The 18,811-nt window shown below is 42.1% G+C and overlaps 2 protein-coding genes, 1 long non-coding RNA gene and 1 pseudogene across 7 annotated transcripts; 1 reads left to right on the top strand and 3 right to left on the bottom strand.

Moving 5' to 3' along the window:
* Window positions 1–786: 786 nt before the first annotated feature.
* Window positions 787–5,330, bottom strand: LOC116194001 (annotated as a pseudogene).
* A 1,292-nt stretch (window positions 5,331–6,622) lies between these two features.
* LOC116197833 lies at window positions 6,623–8,214 on the bottom strand. The gene has a single exon (XM_031528086.1). It carries the CDS (start codon window positions 8,194–8,196, stop codon window positions 7,081–7,083), a length of 1,116 nt encoding a protein of 371 aa, XP_031383946.1. The 5' UTR covers window positions 8,197–8,214; the 3' UTR covers window positions 6,623–7,080.
* A 6,025-nt stretch (window positions 8,215–14,239) lies between these two features.
* On the top strand, window positions 14,240–15,572 carry LOC116194191 (wall-associated receptor kinase-like 6). The gene has a single exon (XM_031522942.1). It carries the CDS (start codon window positions 14,476–14,478, stop codon window positions 14,971–14,973), a length of 498 nt encoding a protein of 165 aa, XP_031378802.1. The 5' UTR covers window positions 14,240–14,475; the 3' UTR covers window positions 14,974–15,572.
* Window positions 15,573–15,732: 160 nt separating this feature from the next.
* LOC116194192 lies at window positions 15,733–18,360 on the bottom strand. 5 transcript variants are annotated; one of them, XR_004154378.1, is made up of 3 exons: window positions 18,316–18,360; window positions 16,116–17,906; window positions 15,733–16,009 (listed from the first exon to the last, which is right to left on the bottom strand). It is a non-coding gene; the product is annotated as an uncharacterized LOC116194192 (long non-coding RNA). The 5 variants fall into 5 exon arrangements; XR_004154381.1 differs by lacking the exon at window positions 18,316–18,360 and having other exon boundaries at window positions 16,116–16,588; window positions 16,714–18,025; XR_004154379.1 differs by lacking the exon at window positions 18,316–18,360 and having other exon boundaries at window positions 16,116–16,334; window positions 16,714–17,990.
* Window positions 18,361–18,811: the final 451 nt, after the last annotated feature.

Raw genomic sequence — 18,811 nt, 5'->3', positions numbered from 1 at the left:
GAATCTATGATGATGCTGTGGCGGCAATGGAGCTGGGTCTCAGCAACGTGCCACAGGACATTAAAGGAAAGGTCATCGAGCAGCTTAGCAGCAGCTTCGGGATTGGAACCACTGGCGATCATCAGGGGCTGCAGGGTGGAGGAAGCGCGGGACCGCGCTGCCTCAAGGTCGATGAGGGTGCAGCGGAGAGAGACAGATATTGCATGCGCAAGCAAGCTTTTGGCGGAGCAGGGGGAACCGTTTATGGCTATCACTATCCCCACCAAGTTCTCCTTACTTTGATGCCCTATGGCACGCCAATGTGCACAATGTCGCCCCTCCTGCATATTGTCACCTCCCTCGGCTCTGCTAGTCATGTCATGTGAGAGCTTACCGCTTATATAGAAAGAGAGATCAGAGCTGTTTAGGCAGTCTTTGAACCTTGAGCAGCCTCACATCACCATCTATCTATTGTATGGATGGATCTGCAGGTCGTTATATGTGAACGCTGTCACCAGGTCAATTAGGTCCTTAAAATTAACAGAAAACATAAGCTATGGTTGTTTGACGATCATTCACACATGCATGGGTGAGCATAACCTATATTCGTTCGTTGATTTAATAACGATAGAGGCCACCTAATATGGACTTAGTCACCTTCCCTACCTACCAATAATGTGGACATATGTAAAATTCCACGAAGTCTGGATGTAGCTGCAAGTACTGTCGGGAATTGTCTCAAGAAACAATGAAGATTAGCGGAAAAGAGAAAAAATTGCACAGAAGATATATGTGGTAAAAACAATGTTCACAGGCAAAGAAGGGTCGGCATTAACTTCTTATTGAGCAATAATAATAGAAAGTATAAAAGAGAGGAGTTAGCTCAAGGCATGAAAGCCTAAATCAAAATAGCAAACCTGAACCCTCAAACTTCCTCTCAAACTCATATGACATACTCACAACATCCTAGTGCTGTTGCCGCGCCTTATAATAAGCTCTCAACATCGATTTACTCTCAACATGAAATCCCCATTTTATCTCCAAACATCATAATGAATACGTCTCCTGGGATGACATCATCTTCACCCACATAATCCTCCTCATAATGAAAACAATCGTAGTTTTTTGCTGGATGAATTTTGGTCCATATGTGGGCGTGATACTCGCAGCTTTCACAATAATAAATCCAGTATTCAGGGTGCCTCTCTTCCTCGCAGATGTCGCAATAATATTCCACCAAACGACTTTTAGTAGGAGGAGTGAGGACAAGGGGGTGGCGCTGAGGACATCGATACTCGACATGGGTAGGTAAATGAAAAGTACAAAACCTGTGAAGCTTCAGTTTACACTCTGCACAACCATATGAGATATCATCACCATTGATACCGCAAGCACGGCACATGAATTGGTTCCGGTTCTGGGAAGATTTGTAGGTTTGGAGCTTCAGGGAGTGTTTGTGGCAGTGGTGCCGTACCTCATGAGGCACTTTGGCACATTCATGGTAGACGTACAAGTCATCGCACAGCCAACATCTGTAGATGGGTCCTGGATCGCCCGTACCATTACAAATGATACAGGTAACATTTTCAGTCGCATAGGACAGCACAGAGAGGGCGAGCAGGTGAAGGTGGAATGGAAATTTTATATTCTGGGGCAGCTCAACGCACGACTTATGTGTCGAGAAGTCGCATTGAGAGCAGCAATATGATGATGATTCCTAGATGGGTAGAAGGCAAATCCTGCAGCTGTCCTTGCTTCTTTTAGAGTCAAAAGCCAAAGGATGGTAGTGGCTGAAGGGTCGCCTTGCCTCCGTTTCTCCTCCATGTTTCGCCTCTCTTTGCAATATATTGCCTAAAGGCCACTTAGGCCTGCAGTTAGGTCTCAGGTTGCGCTTCTGGAGCAAGATGAATTGGAGTACGACCTCATCCATATCCTCTTCGGCAAGTCCATTCTGACTGTTGATGATGAGCTTGGGGACGTCATTTATATCATAATCGCAGCTCCTGTTCTTTAAGTCCTTCATAGCATACGGTGAGGATGGCAAAGCATCTCTCTCTCTCCGTGCCCTGAGCCGCCGGATCCACGAAGCCTTTATGGCCAGTCTGCACTCAATGGCAATAAGTGGTGTACCTGTTGAGTCCGCGAGATCGAGCAGCTTATCAAGGTGGGCACGGTGAGAGAGAGGGCTGTCGATAATGACGTCGTGGCCCTGAGCCAGCTGGGTGGAGGCCATCTGGTAAAGTAAGTATCTCGTACGAGGCGTCATGGAGGAGGCACTGGTCGGTATTGGCTGTGGATTCAGGGAGGGACGTTGAGAGCGATCTGTCAGTGGCAGTTAAGATGTCATCGAGGTTGAGGTGGGTGCACCGGAGGGCATTGGCTATGGTGGAGGCGCGCTCGCTCTTCCCGGTGCAAGGAAGGCCCCTGGTGGCTATTATGAGGGGTCCACCGTCGACAAGTGACAGCTGTAGGCGCTTTCTTCGGCCATGCTTCAAGAGTCGCGTGTCAAGTGAGTCTACCAAGTCCCAATCTTTCTCGGCCAGCACCTTCCAGAACTGCGATATAAAACTCTCCATGATCTCTTCTCCTCTCTTCACCCTCACCTAGCTTGTCCCTGGTGCTGCGCATATCAGCAGGCTGCCTGATACAAATACTTAAAAAACCTTGTAATATTTAACATTATTCAATGAGTAGGAATTAGTCTTAGTCCTACAGGCTGCAGCTTTGTCCTCTCTACAATGTGAACAACATGCTCCGCATGACTCTTTTCTTAATCCGGTGTTTTTCTTTTAGGATGAACGCGTCACAACTCACACGTTCGATTTCATTCTCCTGCAAATTGGCAAAGCGCAACAGACAATCTACTCTGCAATTATGATGCTCGAATGAGCTGTGCACTTCAATTCTGGCATGCTTGAGAGGACATCGCGTTTACACTCACAAGGAAGAAAGGGCCATAGCCCATAGGCCACAATCTTAAAGCCTGTCTAGATAAAGCAGCTTCAGTGAACAGCAGGTCTTCCTCAGATATTGAAGACATCAGTTTGTCCATGCTATCATATTTGTCGATATCATATGCTGATGCAGATTGAAGAAATTGTCTAGTATGATCAAATTCTTGGTTGATTACTATTCACATGAGAACGTTGATCCTACCATCAATAAGATAGCTGCAAAGCTGGCCTTTAATGAGAATGTAATGCTCACAGTGGCCTGATTTAATTCCTCATATTGTTAAAGAAGTAAACGAGTATGAGTGCGCATCAAATGATCATTAAAATACGGACGAGTTTCTAGTTCAGACAAAACAATATGAAGTACGGAAACAAAGAAAATTAAACGTGCTTGAAAATACAAATATAGGAGATTGGTCACAGAACAGGGGTGAATGGTAGCTCTGTATCTTTGATTCTGGTAAAAGAATTTGTATAAATTGCGAGTTACTGTACGAAGATTGTGCTGGCTTGAACTCGAAGGAAATCCTTCAGGATTCGGTAGTCACTTCATGCTTCTCAAAGCCACCCCTTTTGTTATTTTTATTCACTATCATCATCATCATTCTGCAGCAAATAATCATCATCATGTTCATCAAGATCATGATCAGACCAATGCTTATCATCATCATCATCAGACCTATGCTCGAACTCTCCATCAGATGTACTATAAGGGGAGTTATCAGCCTTTGCCATGTCGTAAGCCTGAATCTCGGGATTCACACAGTTCAGGTGAGCATGAAACTCGCAGCTGGCACAGTAATAAATCCAGTAGTCCCCGTGCCTCTCTTCCTCACAGACATCACAGTAATACTCATCATATTTATTATCTTTAGGAGGAGAGGCAAGAACAAGGGGATGGCGCTGGGCGCATTTATACTCAACCTCGTGTGGCAAGTCCAATGCACAAGTCAAATGGAGCTTGAGTTTACAGGCCGAACAACCATAAGAGATTTTGCCTCCTTTGTGACCACAAGCACGGCATGTGAATTGGTTTCTTGAGGGGAACAAGTCGTAGGCATCTAGCTTCAGGGGATGCTCATGGCATGGATGCTTCAGCTCATGGGATAACTGGGCGCATTTGTGGTGGACAAAGACCCCGTAGCACTGCCAGCATCTGTAGATTGGTCCGCTTTTGGCACTATTGCAAACAATACAGTTGATGTCTTCTTCGGAGTCATTGGAATAGGACAGCACGTAGAGCCCGAGTGGGTGAATGTGGAGAGGAAATCTTGTGTACTGGGGCAGGTCGATACATGACTGGTGTGCACCGAAACCACATTGAGGGCAGTTGTATGATGATCCTGTGATTGGTTGAAGGCATATTCTGCAACTGGAAGCTGCAGCAGCGGGGGCATCCTTATCATTATTACTTCCTTCAGGGACGAAAACCAGTGGCTGGCAATCGCTAAAATGCCGCTTCAGCTTCCCTCCCTCTCTTCCCGATTCATTGGCTGAAGAGGCAGTGACCTTGCAATTGGCTCCAATATTCTGCTTGTAGAGCAAGATGAATTTCAGTATGACTTCGTTCAAGCCATCTGTATCGAAGCGGTCCTGTGCTGTGTTTATGAGCAGCCTGGGGATGTTGTTGTCCTCACCATCAAAATATTGCTGGCCGCCTGCATAAGGTTCCCGACCTCAAGGTTACTGGAAAAATACGATAAATCAGGTTTGTTTTTAGGATTTTGTGCCATTAACTTACCCCATGTAGACTTGCTAAACACTGTGCACTCGACGATGATGAGTGGGACATTATTAGAAACAGCAAGGTCTAGCAGCTCGCTACTTACTGCAGGGCTCGCGAGGGGGCTGTCAACCACTACATCATGGCCGAGAAGCAGTTGGGTCGAGAGGGCTCGGTACGACAGCTCATCCAGGTCGTCGTTGTGGGCTGATGCGGATTCTAGCTTGGGTTCAGCTGAGAAGAGCAGGTGCTGCTGGTGAGTCTGTTGGGTGCAGGTTCGGACATCGTCAAAGTTCAGGTTTGCGCATCTGAGGCCGCTGGCTATATCGGATGCACAGAAGGTCTTGCCAGTGCGCGGAAGGCCCTTCATTGCAATGAGGGCGGGGCCGCTCTCAACGAGGAGGTCTTTGAGCATCTTGGTGCCTCTCATGTCCATGTTCCTAGGGTGGATGGACTGCAAGAGGTCCCAGTCCTTCTCCACAAGCATCCTCCACAAGGGCATTGTCATCTCTCCCTCTTCTTTCCCGGGCGAGTCAAGAAATTCCTCCATATCTCTCTCTCTCTCTCTCTCAGTTTTTTTGCTGATTTAGAATGACTAATGGAGCAGATAACACATCCTAGCAACAACAATCAATTAAATAAATGGTTTTAGCCCTACTGATCTTTGTTGATTTCTCTCTCTCTTTTTATTTATTTATTTTTTAAAATCAGCGATCGGGGGATAGAAAATTTCCATTAAATAGATAGGGACATGGAAGAAAATGAAATGCTTTTTTTTAGGCATAAAAAAATGCAATGCTTTTGATCTGACGATCTAATAGTGCGTGCCTTTAAATAATCGAATAAGGACAAATGTGGATTAGGAGGCTGGATGGCTGCTTTGTTTAGAGAGGTCAGTGCGGCTAATTTCTAAGAAATAATTTGTCTGTAATCAATCTCCATGTGCTACACGATTGAGATATCCAAAACTTTATTAAAATGGAATTTCAAATTCTATTAGTATAAAATTTAGGAAATCATAGTGTGTTTAGTTTTAGAGTTGAGTTGAGTTGAATTTTAATTTTAATTGATTTGTAATGATTGTGATATTGAATTATGAGAAAAAGTGTGAAAAGTAATGAATGGTTGAAAAAAATAATGATTGTATTATTGAATTGTTAAAAAAAATAATGAATGGTTGAGAGAATTTATTATTAAAAATTAAATTAAATAATTAAAAAATTAAAAAATTAAATAAAAATGAAAAAATAATAATTGTATTGTTGATTTTTATTGTATAGTGAATAAAGTTAAAATTAAAATTAAAATTTTAAAATCAAATTACAAAATCAAACGGGACAGATTGAATAGAATCATGGTCCGTGGGTTTTCATTTTCTTTTTCTTTTCCGTAACTTCTAGAAACAACCTCTATAATTTCATAATAAGACAATGACCATCATTTTGCTGACGTTTCAGCTGAGTCTATGCCACATGTGATTTTATTAAAATGTAATTTCAAATATTATTTGAAGTTTTTAAATAAAAAATAAAAAATAATTGTTAGAATGTATATTTGAAACAGTCTTGGATTCGTTACGTATGATTTAGGTAGATTCCCACATAATATTTTATGTATATCATTGCCCTATTTTGACTTTGATACCAACACAAAAAATACATACGTAAGCAAAAAAAAACTGACCTCTCTTGTATAGTCTTAATCATCTCTTGATATATATAAATCACTTATGTATTCTTCGTCAAATTGAAAGAGAAAAAAGCCTTGGGTGGCGGATCACCGGGCCCCCTCCCCTGCCGGCGAGGTTGCTGGCAGCGTAAGGGCCTTCAAAATTCCATTTAATGGGGACATGGAAGAAGATCCTATGCTAGTTTTCGAAGGCTTGATCTAACATTTATATGCTCTATAAATAACGAACAATGTGTTTAGGTGAATCTCTTTTCACTTTGAGCTGAAAAAATTGCACGATATATTACTCCCGTAATCTTGAGATTAGAGCACTTAAAGGTTACTCCTCTCAACAAATGCGCTTATTGGGCGCGATTGATGTTGATTATCACTCAATCAATAACTTATTAGTCGATGGATTTTTTTTTCGATGTGCACTTTAGTATTCGAAAGTTCAATAAATCCGGACTAATCCAGTTCGAATTTGTTGGTACATTATGAATTTTTTCTATTGAACTCTTCCCTTTTACGATAAAGACATCAAAAGTCTAAAGTGGATTTTTTTTTGTGTGTACCCTATATTAGGAAGCCGGATCGAAGTGTAAAGGAGATTTCATCTAAACGGAAACAGAGTACACCAACACTCGGGATGCATGCATTCATAAAGAAAGAAAAGGTCTCAAGAGAGTACAATGCTGCCAGAATTATCATTACAGCCTGCAGCCATTATTCAACGGGGAATACAATTTTATCTAATCATAAAAATAAAGGCAACGAAACTAAGTCGGGGGATTGATAAAATTCTGGGTTTGCACAGCCGACATGAACATGGTACTCGCACTTTTCACAGAAGTATATCCAGACGTCTGGGTGCCGTCTCTCCTCGCAGAAATCACACCAGCATCCCTCGGGAATGAGGGGACGAGGTGTGAGCACAAGAGGGTGCCAGTGAAACTCGGGGTTGATTGTCAGAGGTAGATTCAAGGCGCACTTGACATGTAACCAGAACTCACAGGAATCGTTGGTGCAAGAGTAATGCACATTCTCTCCTTCGCCTCCACAGCCCGTACATGGAAAAAAACTCGTCTTACCAAACGCATATATACGTTCACATGTTATGAGGGCGAGTTCGTGCTCATAGCATTGGTGTTTCAGACTTTTCGGTAGACCAGCAGTTAGCTTTCGGACATATGCCATCTTACATTGTGTGCAGCCCCAGGACGCTTGACCAATCGCCATCTCGCCATACAGCTTCTTGTCGAGGCACGACAGGATGAAATTCTCCATGTTTGTCACGTGCTCTTCGATCCCGAGTGGTGAAGTTGTATCGATTGTGAGTTTTGGAATGTCACTGGTATCACAGTCTTCATCTTCTAGAATCGTCCTTTCTGTTTCTTCAGGACTATAAGTCTTGCCCAAGCGGCGCCTCCATTCAGACTTGTCACGGGGCCAGCATTCGATGATGATGGGCATGATCTCATTCTTCTCAGAGCTTGTTAAGGCCAGCAAGCGATCCAGGTGAGCCTGTGCCTGGAGTGGGGAATCTATGATGACATTGTGCTGGCGGCAGAGCTGGGTCTCAGCGACTCGCCAGAGTACCTCATAGGACAGGTCATTGAGGTGGCTGGTGGGAGAGGAGGAGGAGGATGGGCAGGTTGAGGGGAGCCGCGGAGTGTCGGAGGTGCAGGAGAGGATATCATCATGACTGAGCAAAGTACATCTGAAAGATTTGGCCAAGGCTCGAGCCAGCGTGGTCTTGCCCGAGCACGGGCCTCCTTTCACGGCGATCACCATCCCGACTAGGTTGTCCTTGAATTCGCTTGCCAAGGCACGTTTGTGGGCACAAGATGAGTTTATCCGTTCCCCCCTCATCTTATTTTCTAAGCTTAATTCGAGCGGTAATAAACTCTGCGCTGGTAGCTGATATATTTATAACAGTAGAGTCAGAGATGAAGGGATGTGTAGCTCTAGTCAATAAAACATGTTACTAGCTAGAGTCAATGTCCTTCGTATTAATTAAATCCCAGTCTTTGGAGAATATCAAAGTAAGAGGAGCTGCCTAAGAAATGTAGAACTTGCTTGCTCGGTATGAGATATATATGTATGTATGCACATGCATGACACTGTCTCTGTCTTTCAACACAATATGGAATGGATGAATTAAGATGGAGAAGTTACGTTAGACAACGGTTAATGAGCAATTCGTTGAAGTTGACTGAGCAATTGGCATCCGGCAGGACGGGATAGGTGAGGACTAGGGAAGGTCTAGGAGATGCCTACGTCAGGAGATCATTAAACAATTGACAACTTGCATTAATGGAGATAAAATTACTTTTTCTTTAAGCTAGCTATTGCTCTTTTTTTTTTTTTTTTGCTGCTAGGTAAGTGTAATGCTCTTTCAAACTCAAGGCTGCTGGGTGCTGCATCGCTTTCCATGGGCGATATGCGCTCATGGGGGATTCAAAAAATAATTTTGTCATGTCTCGTTTCAATAGAGAGGCCTGTGCACTTGATCCATCAATGCAAATGTACTTACCAAAAAAAAAAAGAAAAAGAAATTAACGCAAAAGTACAAGTATCATGCTTGAGTGAGGAAAAGATCTAAAGTGCAATCACTTTGAAAATAATATAATGCTAATAAATTACTTAAAATCATAGTAAAAAAAAAATCTTGATTGGAGCGGTGGTGGCCGATGCCTAGCCACCACCACCATCTTCTCCTTCGGAAAGGGGAGTACGAGACCGAAGAGGTGGAGGCCCCATGACTATCACCACCATCCAGTCCACGTCGCTGCTGAGGCCGTTGACCTAGATGGGGAGGTGTCGCCATAATTAGGCCAGCAGCCCTAGCCAATGGCGATATTTGCAAATTTGAAAAGAAATCGGAGGCAGTAACGTCATACAAATTAAAAGTTATATTTTTGAGTGTGTACTCTAATATTCGTAAACTTTATGGACTTCGACAAATCCAGTTTGAGGGGATTAACCTGCTAAAGGGGATATGACTCTCTCAGTATGAGGCCGATCGGTCTATTAAGGGGATAGCAACTTGTGTTATTACACCAAATCTCCATCCTCTCGGCCAACACCTTCTAGAATAATATTTTCCATCTCTCCTCTCTATGCTGAGACTGAAACTCTCCCAGTATTGAATTAATAGGATGGGGAACCCAACGAGATGCATGGTGGGTGTACGCAAAGTGTCGCATAATTAACACACTGGCGTGGGGCTTGAGCCTATCTGATAATATGTTAAATATCCAACGGGCGTACAAGGGATTAGACTCGTATGTATCCTAAAATCAAAAATTGATAAGATGCAAAACCCAACTCACTTATAAACTCATTGGTTTCTCTTTATATTTTTCATGTGGGATCTAGGATCCTTGATATTATCTATTCACAAGACTCGAACTTAAGACCTTACTTAAGATGACCAAGAGGCGAACCGCTTGAACCAACTCATGTTGGTAGTAAAAAGTTATTTTAATCTATACATGAGTGAGGCATTTTCTGTGAACATGCTCCTTTTTTTTTTAAACTAATAATGAATGCCCATGAATCTAGTATAAAAATAAAAAATAAAGCAAAATAAAGTGACTCTTGAGTCTGAGTCCGTGTCTTGTGCTATTAGACCCCTTCCTCTGTGAACATGCATTTTGAGTCGCTTGTAGCCGCGGAGTGTTGGAGATGCAGGAGAGGATATCATCATGTATGGCCAAAGTGCATCTGAGGGATTTGGCCAGGGCTCAAGCCAGCGTGGTCTTGCCCGAGCTTGGGCCTCCTTTCATGGCGATCACCATCCCTACTAGGTTGTCCTCGTATTGGTGTTCCGAGGCGAGTTGGTGGGCACATGATGAGTTATCCCGTTCATCCAACATCTTAATTTCTAAGCTTAATTCGAGCTGTAACAAACTCTGCGCTGTTATGACATATTTATAGCGGCAGAGTCAGAGATGAAGGGACGTTAGCTCTTGTCAATAAAAGATGCTACTAGCTAGAGTCAATGTCCGTCATATTAATTAATCCAGTCTTTGGAGGATATTAAAGTAAGAGAAATTGCATAAGAAATGGACAACTTGTTCGGTATAAAATACATATGTGTGTGTCTTTATGGGCACTATAGTGGTTGATTGTCTCCTCTATCTGTCTCTACCTTTCTAACACAATATGTAGAACCAATAAAATAAGAGGAAGGTTAATTAGATGGAGGGGTTACATAAAACAAAGGTTAGCATAAGCAATTCCTTAAAGCTGACCGAGCAATTTGGCATCCAGCTGGGGTGGGTGAGGACAAGGGAAGGTCTAGGAGATACATATATCAACTCTCGGCTGTTAGCTGATCTATTTTATAGCAGCATAGATGATGGTTTGTATCTCTTATCAAATAAAAACTGTTAGGAGGGCCATTGTCCCTCATATTAATTAGTCCAGTCCTTGGTGAATAAAGTAAGAAGACTATATGGGAAAGGACTTGCTCTTTCGTACGTAGAAGGTGTGCTAGCTAGCTAACTACCAAGTCATAACTTGCCATTAACCTTAAAAAAGAAGTTGCCGGTCGTCTCAGAGGCCTCCACCGGCCCTCGCTCCCTGTGGTATCTGAGGCCTTTTAGCTCTTGCAATGCCTTCTAGAAAAGGACAGTATTGATTTCACCTGTAAAAGAGTCCCAGCTAATTAGTACGACTGAAAATGGAAATGCAGTCGTCGTTCTCCGAGGCCAGCCAAGTCAAGTCAACCATGTGTGTGACATGCATGGTCAACTCTGTGGAAAGTTGAAATATCTCCAATTCCACTCAGTTATCGGCTGCCTGACATACTGGATCCTAAAATACTGCAACATGCTGAGAAAGGAGATGGTCGCAGTTGCTAACCTTGCGCGAAGATGCCTACATTTGAATGGGAGGAGGCGACCAACAATGAAAGAAGTGGCAACCGAGTTGGAGGGGATAAGGAAGCCGCTGCCTCCTCCAAATGACATTCAGCAGAGTGAGGAGTTAAGCGAATGCACGAGCAGCGATCAATTAAGCAAAACCAATGAAAATTCAGGTGCTCTTTTGACGTCCACTTGAAGTAATTGCTGGCATTAATTCAATGTCTGATGTTGACGCTCGGATATATGGCCAAACATGGTGAGAGAGGGTTATTTTGTGATCGTCCTCATGTTTGAATGTCAAAACTTTTAGCTTTGGGTGTGTGTGCGTGTCTGTCTTGAAAAACATTTTCTGCATTGGAATGATTTAAGAGAACTTTCTTTCTTCACAACTATGAATTGTAGCAGCATGTGTAAGATCCCTTCGGTAATGGATCATCAGATTTTATAAAAGGCGGAGTCTTTAAGGAGTGCAAAAAGACTGTAATGGAACACAATATACTCTTTCTTTTACCAAGTTTAATTGATTCATGAAGTTTTGCAGTAAACAGAATAACATATGGTGGCTTTCCTCAGTTGTTACAGGGACTAAGGTTCCAGATACTGAAAGTTGCTAAAGGATATCGACTCCTGGAAGCAACTTATCTGCAATTTCTCTTGATAGAATCGTCAATTCACTCCTGAAAGTGATTATTCTCACGAACTAGTGTTTATAAGTTAATTATGATTTTTTGTGCCAAGTAAGGCAATAATGAATCCAAACACAGAAAACTTCTAATTCTAGGACGCAGAGAGTAGAAAACAGAACGAAAGAACTTTTAAATTATGCATGTTTTTTCTTGATGATCTCATGAGTATCCGATCAATAATCATACTTCCCAATGCCAATATAAGAGCATCACCATTCATTTGGATTCAGATCCTTCGAAAGTAAGTTTCTGCTATATTACGTAACTGAGGAACAGGAACAGAACAGCTTCAGATGACCGTGTGATCCGTGTTGTATGGGTGGACTTGCCATAATAAGAGTATTTCCTATTATTGGTAATTACTAATATATCTTTTGGCAAATGCCTTTGAATTCAAACTTTGGGTCGTGAAAATTTCATGATCCGGTTGCTTAATAAACTATAGAAGTTTAAGCTGTCCAATGGTTGAACAATTTGGACATACCAGTTGATTTACCAGTGGAAATGATCATTAATTGCGGGGATCTTTCATTCAGACATCTTTCGGCATTCAACTAAGAAAAGGGTGACAAACAATTCCACCACTCTGAAGCTCCGGCCTTCGATGTAGGTGAGTATTATCAGATATGCCCTGCCTAAGAAATGACCTGAATGATTATATGCACTGTAGGAATACCTGAACGTCCACTTGCTGATAAAGTAAAAGTGAGAGCAGGCCCTTCAAAAAGTTAGTAGATTGGATGCTTTCACATATTTATTCACGACGTGAAACAGTAAGTATATATGAATTACGCATTCACAATGCTCTGTCCCTCTCTTCTGGTTTTTCTGAACACAGCAATAGATGAATAAACTACATGTATGATAAAAATAATCTTGCGTAGGATAGGTCATGCTTGGTATTTTCACACAATGGCTACATGAAAGAATTAGCTAGCAATTTTCTAGCAACAAAGCACACACCAATCCCAACAAATGAAGGCAAAGTCGAGCAAATCATGCTATACATGTGCTGTTTGACACTGCGAGAAGTAAATGAATTTTTTATTCTGTGAGATCAGTGGATATAGGTTTGGCCTTCTGACTGCAAATGAAGGGAAACGATAGCACCCTTTTCTATTGAGAAACTTCTGCTAGATAAGTTCAGGCGTTGAGAGTCTTCCGGTCAGGAGTTTGCTGTGGTGTGTTTTACGTACCAAAAAGAAAGTATGAGAGATGCAGGCGGCAATGGTTTTCCAGTTGCTGTTTCTGCTCTGGTCATTGAAAATGCCAGCACTGCCAGTAGCAGTAGCAGCACCACCTCCACCACCACCATTCGTAAAGTCCAGTTGCCAGGACAAATGTCGGAAAGTGACAATTCCTCTTCCCTTTGGCATAGGAAATAGCAAGTGGTTCCTGATCTGAGTGGTACTAGATTGTCAACAAAATGGCATTATTCCCATGCTGAAGGCGTTCGATTTGGAGGTGCACAAGAAGAATGCAGTTTTGCGTTCCTCGCTGACAGGTCATGGTTCCACCCCGGCCATAGTAATTTGCATGATCTTGAAAAACAAGGTTATGTTCCCAGAGGGCTGAACTGTGGAATTTTCTATGACACGAATCTTGCAAGTCAGCTATACAAGATATGTTCAGATAAATCTATTTCATGATTCAACTCTGACATGAGTCCGGGTTCTCTCAATCAGCGCAGACATTCTTCTGCAGTGAAGACTATGTTAGTAATCCCTATTTGACAGACGGCTGTCCAGGTAAAGACAAGTTACTCACTGCTACCATCAAGGAAAAAACTAAGTTATTCTCAGCTTTCTTTTTATTATAGCAGAAGATGGATATCACTAAAAACCAAGATGGTGCAGAAATGAGCATATACAAAATTTTGAGCATGACTAAAGCCGACATTGTCCAGGAATATTAGTGATTTTCTACTTTGTGGACCATACTTCATACGATAGGCTCTATTCTGTTACTAGCTAGCAGGAAACTCAAAAATTCACTGTCCATCAATTTTCTCCAACTACTTTGGAATCTCTCTTGGCCGTTCCCATGGATATTAGTTTTGCAAGTACCACACATATATCGTTTTTTGGATTCTAAAAAGACTTGTCTTCTACTAATTGTGGCTCTTACACTTTATCTAGACGTTGATGAATGCCAAGATCCAAAGCTTAATACGTCCCGATATTTGCATCAATACTAAAAGGGGGCTTTCAGTGCAGGGAGAGCCATGCCAAATCCGTAATGATAGGTATGCAATTCTGTTCAGTCCATATATATACTGAACAGTCAACAATATTCCAACAATAGTCAACAGTATACAATTAATACTTCCCTCTCAGATGCTGAACAAATCTCTCTCCAACTTCACTCTTTATTTCCCCCTCCCACCATTTTGGTCACCCAGGCATTTGGGCAGCACTCGGGGCTCTTCTTTTACTTCTCTTCCTCTCGGGATCGTACTAGATCCTAAAGGAAAGAAGAGAGATCGCAAAGCAAATTTCTTCAAAAGAAATGTTAGGCAAGTTATTTAACTCCAAGGAGCTAGAGAAGGCTGCTTACAACTTTAGTGAAGACAGGATACTGTTTATAAAGGAATGCTTACAGATGGAAGAATTATTGCAGTTAAGAAGACTACTGCAGTGGATGAGGGACAAGTTGAAAAGTTCATTAACGAGGTTCTCATCCCCTCAATGATCTCTCACAGGAATGTGGTTAAGTTATTGGGATGTTGTTTAGAAACCGAAGTTCCTCTTCTGGTCTCCAAGTTCATTCCTAAGGGAACTCTCTATCAGTATCTTCATGAATCAGATAAAGAATTTCCATTATCATGGGAGAAACGACTGCATCTCCCCATAGAAGCCGCCGAAGCTCTTTCATACTTACATTCTACAGCCTCTATACGGATCTATCACCGTGACATCAAGTCTAGTAACATATTGCTAGAAGAAAAGTATCGAGCAAAGATAGCGGATTTTGAGACTTCAAGAACCATTTCCCCTGACCAAACTCGTGTAACTAAAGTAAGGCAGGGTACTTTCCTGTATTTGGATCCCATCTTTATAGTTTCGACATGGTCCTTGTTGAGATCCTGATGGAGAGAAGCCAGTCTCTTTAGAGAGTCAACAAAAGGGCTGAAGTTTGGCTGGTTACATATTTCATCCTCTCCGTGGAAGGGAATCCTCTGCCTGATATTCTAAATCCGGGAATACTGCAGCATGCTGAGAAAGAAGAGATTATGGCTGTTGCCGAACTTGCAAAAAGGTGCCTTCAGCCGAATTCTTGGAACCGAATCGCATGGGAATGGTGTTGGAGGGAATAAGGAGCCTCTCCCTTCCACGAATAATAATTTTCATACTGATATTGAGTGTCAGCATTGACATTAACCAAGCTAGAGTCTAGTGAAATTTTCAGATCAAAGACATACTGATGTCAGCATTGACATTAACTAAGCTAGTGAGACTAGTGAAGGCTGGCGGTGTTACAAACTTATACTTTACTACTTTCAAGCTTTGACGTAATAAATCAGATGAAAAGTAGGACAGTTTCCTTGTTAGTCGACCTTAACATAAATAGCCGACTCGTAACCAAAAGGTCTTGGATTTAATCCTCGCCAGTGAGACGTATGTGCCCCTTTATTTCGTTTAATTTTCTATCTTTGTACTAGGCTCATGGGCCTCCCTTATAACCAAAAAAGTATAGCCTATTCTCCAAGTTCAAACATTATGATTGATGATAGTTATGGAAGGTGCCTAAGCCCACAAAGGTTTAGATTCTCAATAGAAAGCATTTTCTGGATGGATGGATGAGTTAGCTTCAAAGGATGAGCATATCCAAGCTAGTGAGACAAGTAGTAGATTATAGACAGCAGACTAAAAGACTTCGAAAGACATAAAGGATCGTACAGTTGGTTAGAAACCAAAAGGCAGTCCTTAGAGTCCAACTAATACAACTAATTGAACAAACTGTGAAGTCTAATGTACGTGCCAGAATACTGTGAAAATGTTTCATTATTAAACCTCCTTACAAAAGCATGAACAGAAAGTCAAAGCAACCTTCTTCCCTCCCCCCGACCACTTGGCTTAGTCAACCCGTAAAAGAGACCATGCCTTCAGCAGAAGCACCTGGCACCTGCTATTAATTTGAGTAAGAATCAGCAGCATAAACGGGGTGGGGGAATAATCATCTATGGCAGTTGAGTAATTGATCACATCTGCTGTGAGTGAGCGCATAGTACCTGTCCCCGAACTTTGAATCTCTCCTGAAGTCACTGCACGGGATCTACTGCCATGTAATTCCTCGACATCCCATTAATCAAAGGGAAGCCGAATACATGCATATATACAGATGTGTTATTACATCTACCTAACAATATTAAATATTGTCCATGCCACACTCAGCCTTGTTTCCCAAGCAAAAACAACTGAGGAGATCCCCATCATAGCTTTTATATCATCTGCAAACTTCCAGCTTGTGAGCGAACAATGTTGTTTCCACTATGTCCTTGGGGTTTTAGTAATAGCAGGCACATAAATAGGCTAATAGGATATCAACCCCGCTTCTTACCGAAGGGAGAAAGAAGAAAGAAGCATAAACATGTACATATAGTTGACGAGGCAACACGCCCATTAAGCTCCTAATTAATATACGGGTCTTTCCCATGATAACTCCCTTGCAGAAAATTAAGGAGCGGGAACAAACCTTCTCTAGCTGGTCTTGGTATATCACGAGCAACCAAAACAAAAAAAACAGAAATATAAAATAAAATAGACAGCCCAAGAAAGCTTTTTCAATGTTAATTAATGAGCTCAAGAGGGTAACGAGAATTCACTCACATGGAAAAACAAGCGCAGAGATATCCGAACCGGTCGACCTTCCCAATTACATAGTGGAATGATTTAAGAGGGACATATTTGATAGCAGAAGCCACCAGACCGCTGCGCTTCCTCTCCTCCCATCACCAGCACTGGTTCTCTTTTCTAAGCGAACAACTTCCAAACTGAAGCGAAGCTTTCATTAGGCATGTGTTAATAGATCAACATGCTTACTAAAACCATAGGAGAAAACCACAGCCTTCCCACCCCCGCTGCACTGACCGGAAAAGATTTTTCGGCCACTTCTCCCGGGTGTCGGATGGTGAACTGGGATAAGTTTCCCTACTCCCTTCCCCTGTTTAAGAGGATTGTAGGCAAAGAGGTGGGCCCCATGGTGAAGGGATGGGGACGAAAACCATGGATACAACAAACCATCCACAACCTCGGACCCACATCCAAATCTCCAACTTTCGTGAAGCTCTGGTAACCAGTCAGTCCCCGAGATGGTCTTCCAGTCTTCACGTGGTTTATTGCTATCCAACACATAGACTAGCCCACACTGTGGGCTCAAAACTATGCAAGAGTCCACAACATGGAAGGATTTCACTTTGTAATGGCATGGCCTAGAAAAGGCTTTGATATCAGGAGGATCGATCGTTGGTTTGGGGAGGGCAGCCCACTTATCGGAGTCGGGTTGAGAACTTCACCCCGTGGTTTGAGATAGTCACCCGTATCAGAAGGATCGAATGAATTTGGGAGCACGTAAAACTTCCCAAGGTGAGTGATGACAATGGGGAGAAGTTTGGGGGCATTGAGTCTTGGCCCTTTCCTAAGATAGGCGAGGGGGTTTCCTAGAGGAACTGTGGTGGACGGGAGACAGTGTGTGTCAAGGATATAAACGTCGAGAGACGCGCCTCTATTTGGAGAAGGCCGATCCTACTCGCCTCCAATCATGCAGATTGAGGAGCCCAAGCAACCGAAACCCATCAGTTGTGGAAGATCATGGGGCTGGAGAGTGAGAACGGATTGTGGCGAGGGGTCATCAGGATCGCTATCATTGACATGTAATGCATGAATTGTGTAGAGGTCCCCGTGACAGTAGATGACATATGCTACGGTCTCATCACATGTAACAGCATCATCCGCAGGACGAAGAGACAAAGGATGCTGCTGCTTCTGCTCAGGCATCATTGCTTCTCCCTCCCGTGAACTACCTGAAAAATGTATAGGCAGCAATTAGAGACACGAAACGCGTCATTCAAAAAAGGCATGGATATGGATATGGGAGAAGTTGTAGCAAACAATTAATAGCTGGATGGGTCCATGACACATCCTCGACATTTAGTGAGAAGGGGCATAGAGCTCAAACATAGAGCAAACGGTACTTGGATTTAATTCAGAAGTTTGTTTGTAATTTACTCGAAATTGTGGTATTTGATAATCTTATGAAAACGGGCAGCAAAGCAACAACCGGAGAGACAGGCCAGTTTCAATTCTACATTAATGTTGGAAAAACAGTAATAAGCAAAGCAACAATCACGAAATCAATCAATCAAAAAAAAAAAAAAGGGTTACAATCAAATTACAAAGAAAGACCTTAAGTGAAAATCATTCGTCGTCTACCTTTCTCTCTTCAAGACCGCTGCCTTTCGGATCACAGCTTTGCCTTCCCTTTCCCTTTACAATTGAGTTCCGATAAAAAGGGAAGGGATTGGATCGTAGTAGACGTTTATTATTATTATTTTTTAATTATTGATAGATACTTTTAGGGTTTCAATCAATTCAATGTGATGAGAGGCCGCAATGAAATTAATAATAATAAATGATGATGATGATAAAAGGAAAAAAATAATCAGAAAAGGAAAACAAAAGCTACCAATAAAGAAATCATTTCAATTGGAATGAAATTTAAATGAGAAATCAAGTTTCTTAAGACTATACTTCTACCTCGTTGAAATACTAGCAAGAAAAATATGGTATTCTTAATTAATTCGTCTGGTGTCCTCATTCCATTTAAGGAATTTTCTTTGACACAAACTACCTGAGGAAGTCTTGAGCTGATTTGATCACATCTTGAAAATGGTTTGGTGTAATTAACAAAAGTACTTGTAACCGAAGA

The sequence above is a fragment of the Punica granatum genome, chromosome 2 (assembly GCF_007655135.1).
Source record: "Punica granatum isolate Tunisia-2019 chromosome 2, ASM765513v2, whole genome shotgun sequence".
NCBI classification, from domain to species: domain Eukaryota; kingdom Viridiplantae; phylum Streptophyta; class Magnoliopsida; order Myrtales; family Lythraceae; genus Punica; species Punica granatum.
Note: the sequence above shows the minus strand (reverse complement) of the source record. Positions and strands in the feature narration are given on the sequence as shown.

Excerpts from the sequence above, each read along its gene's own strand:
- LOC116197833 (XM_031528086.1), bottom strand. The coding sequence starts at position 8,196 with ATGAGGGGGGAACGGATAAACTCATCTTGTGCCCACAAACGTGCCTTG.
- LOC116194191 (XM_031522942.1), top strand. The coding sequence starts at position 14,476 with ATGCTTACAGATGGAAGAATTATTGCAGTTAAGAAGACTACTGCAGTG.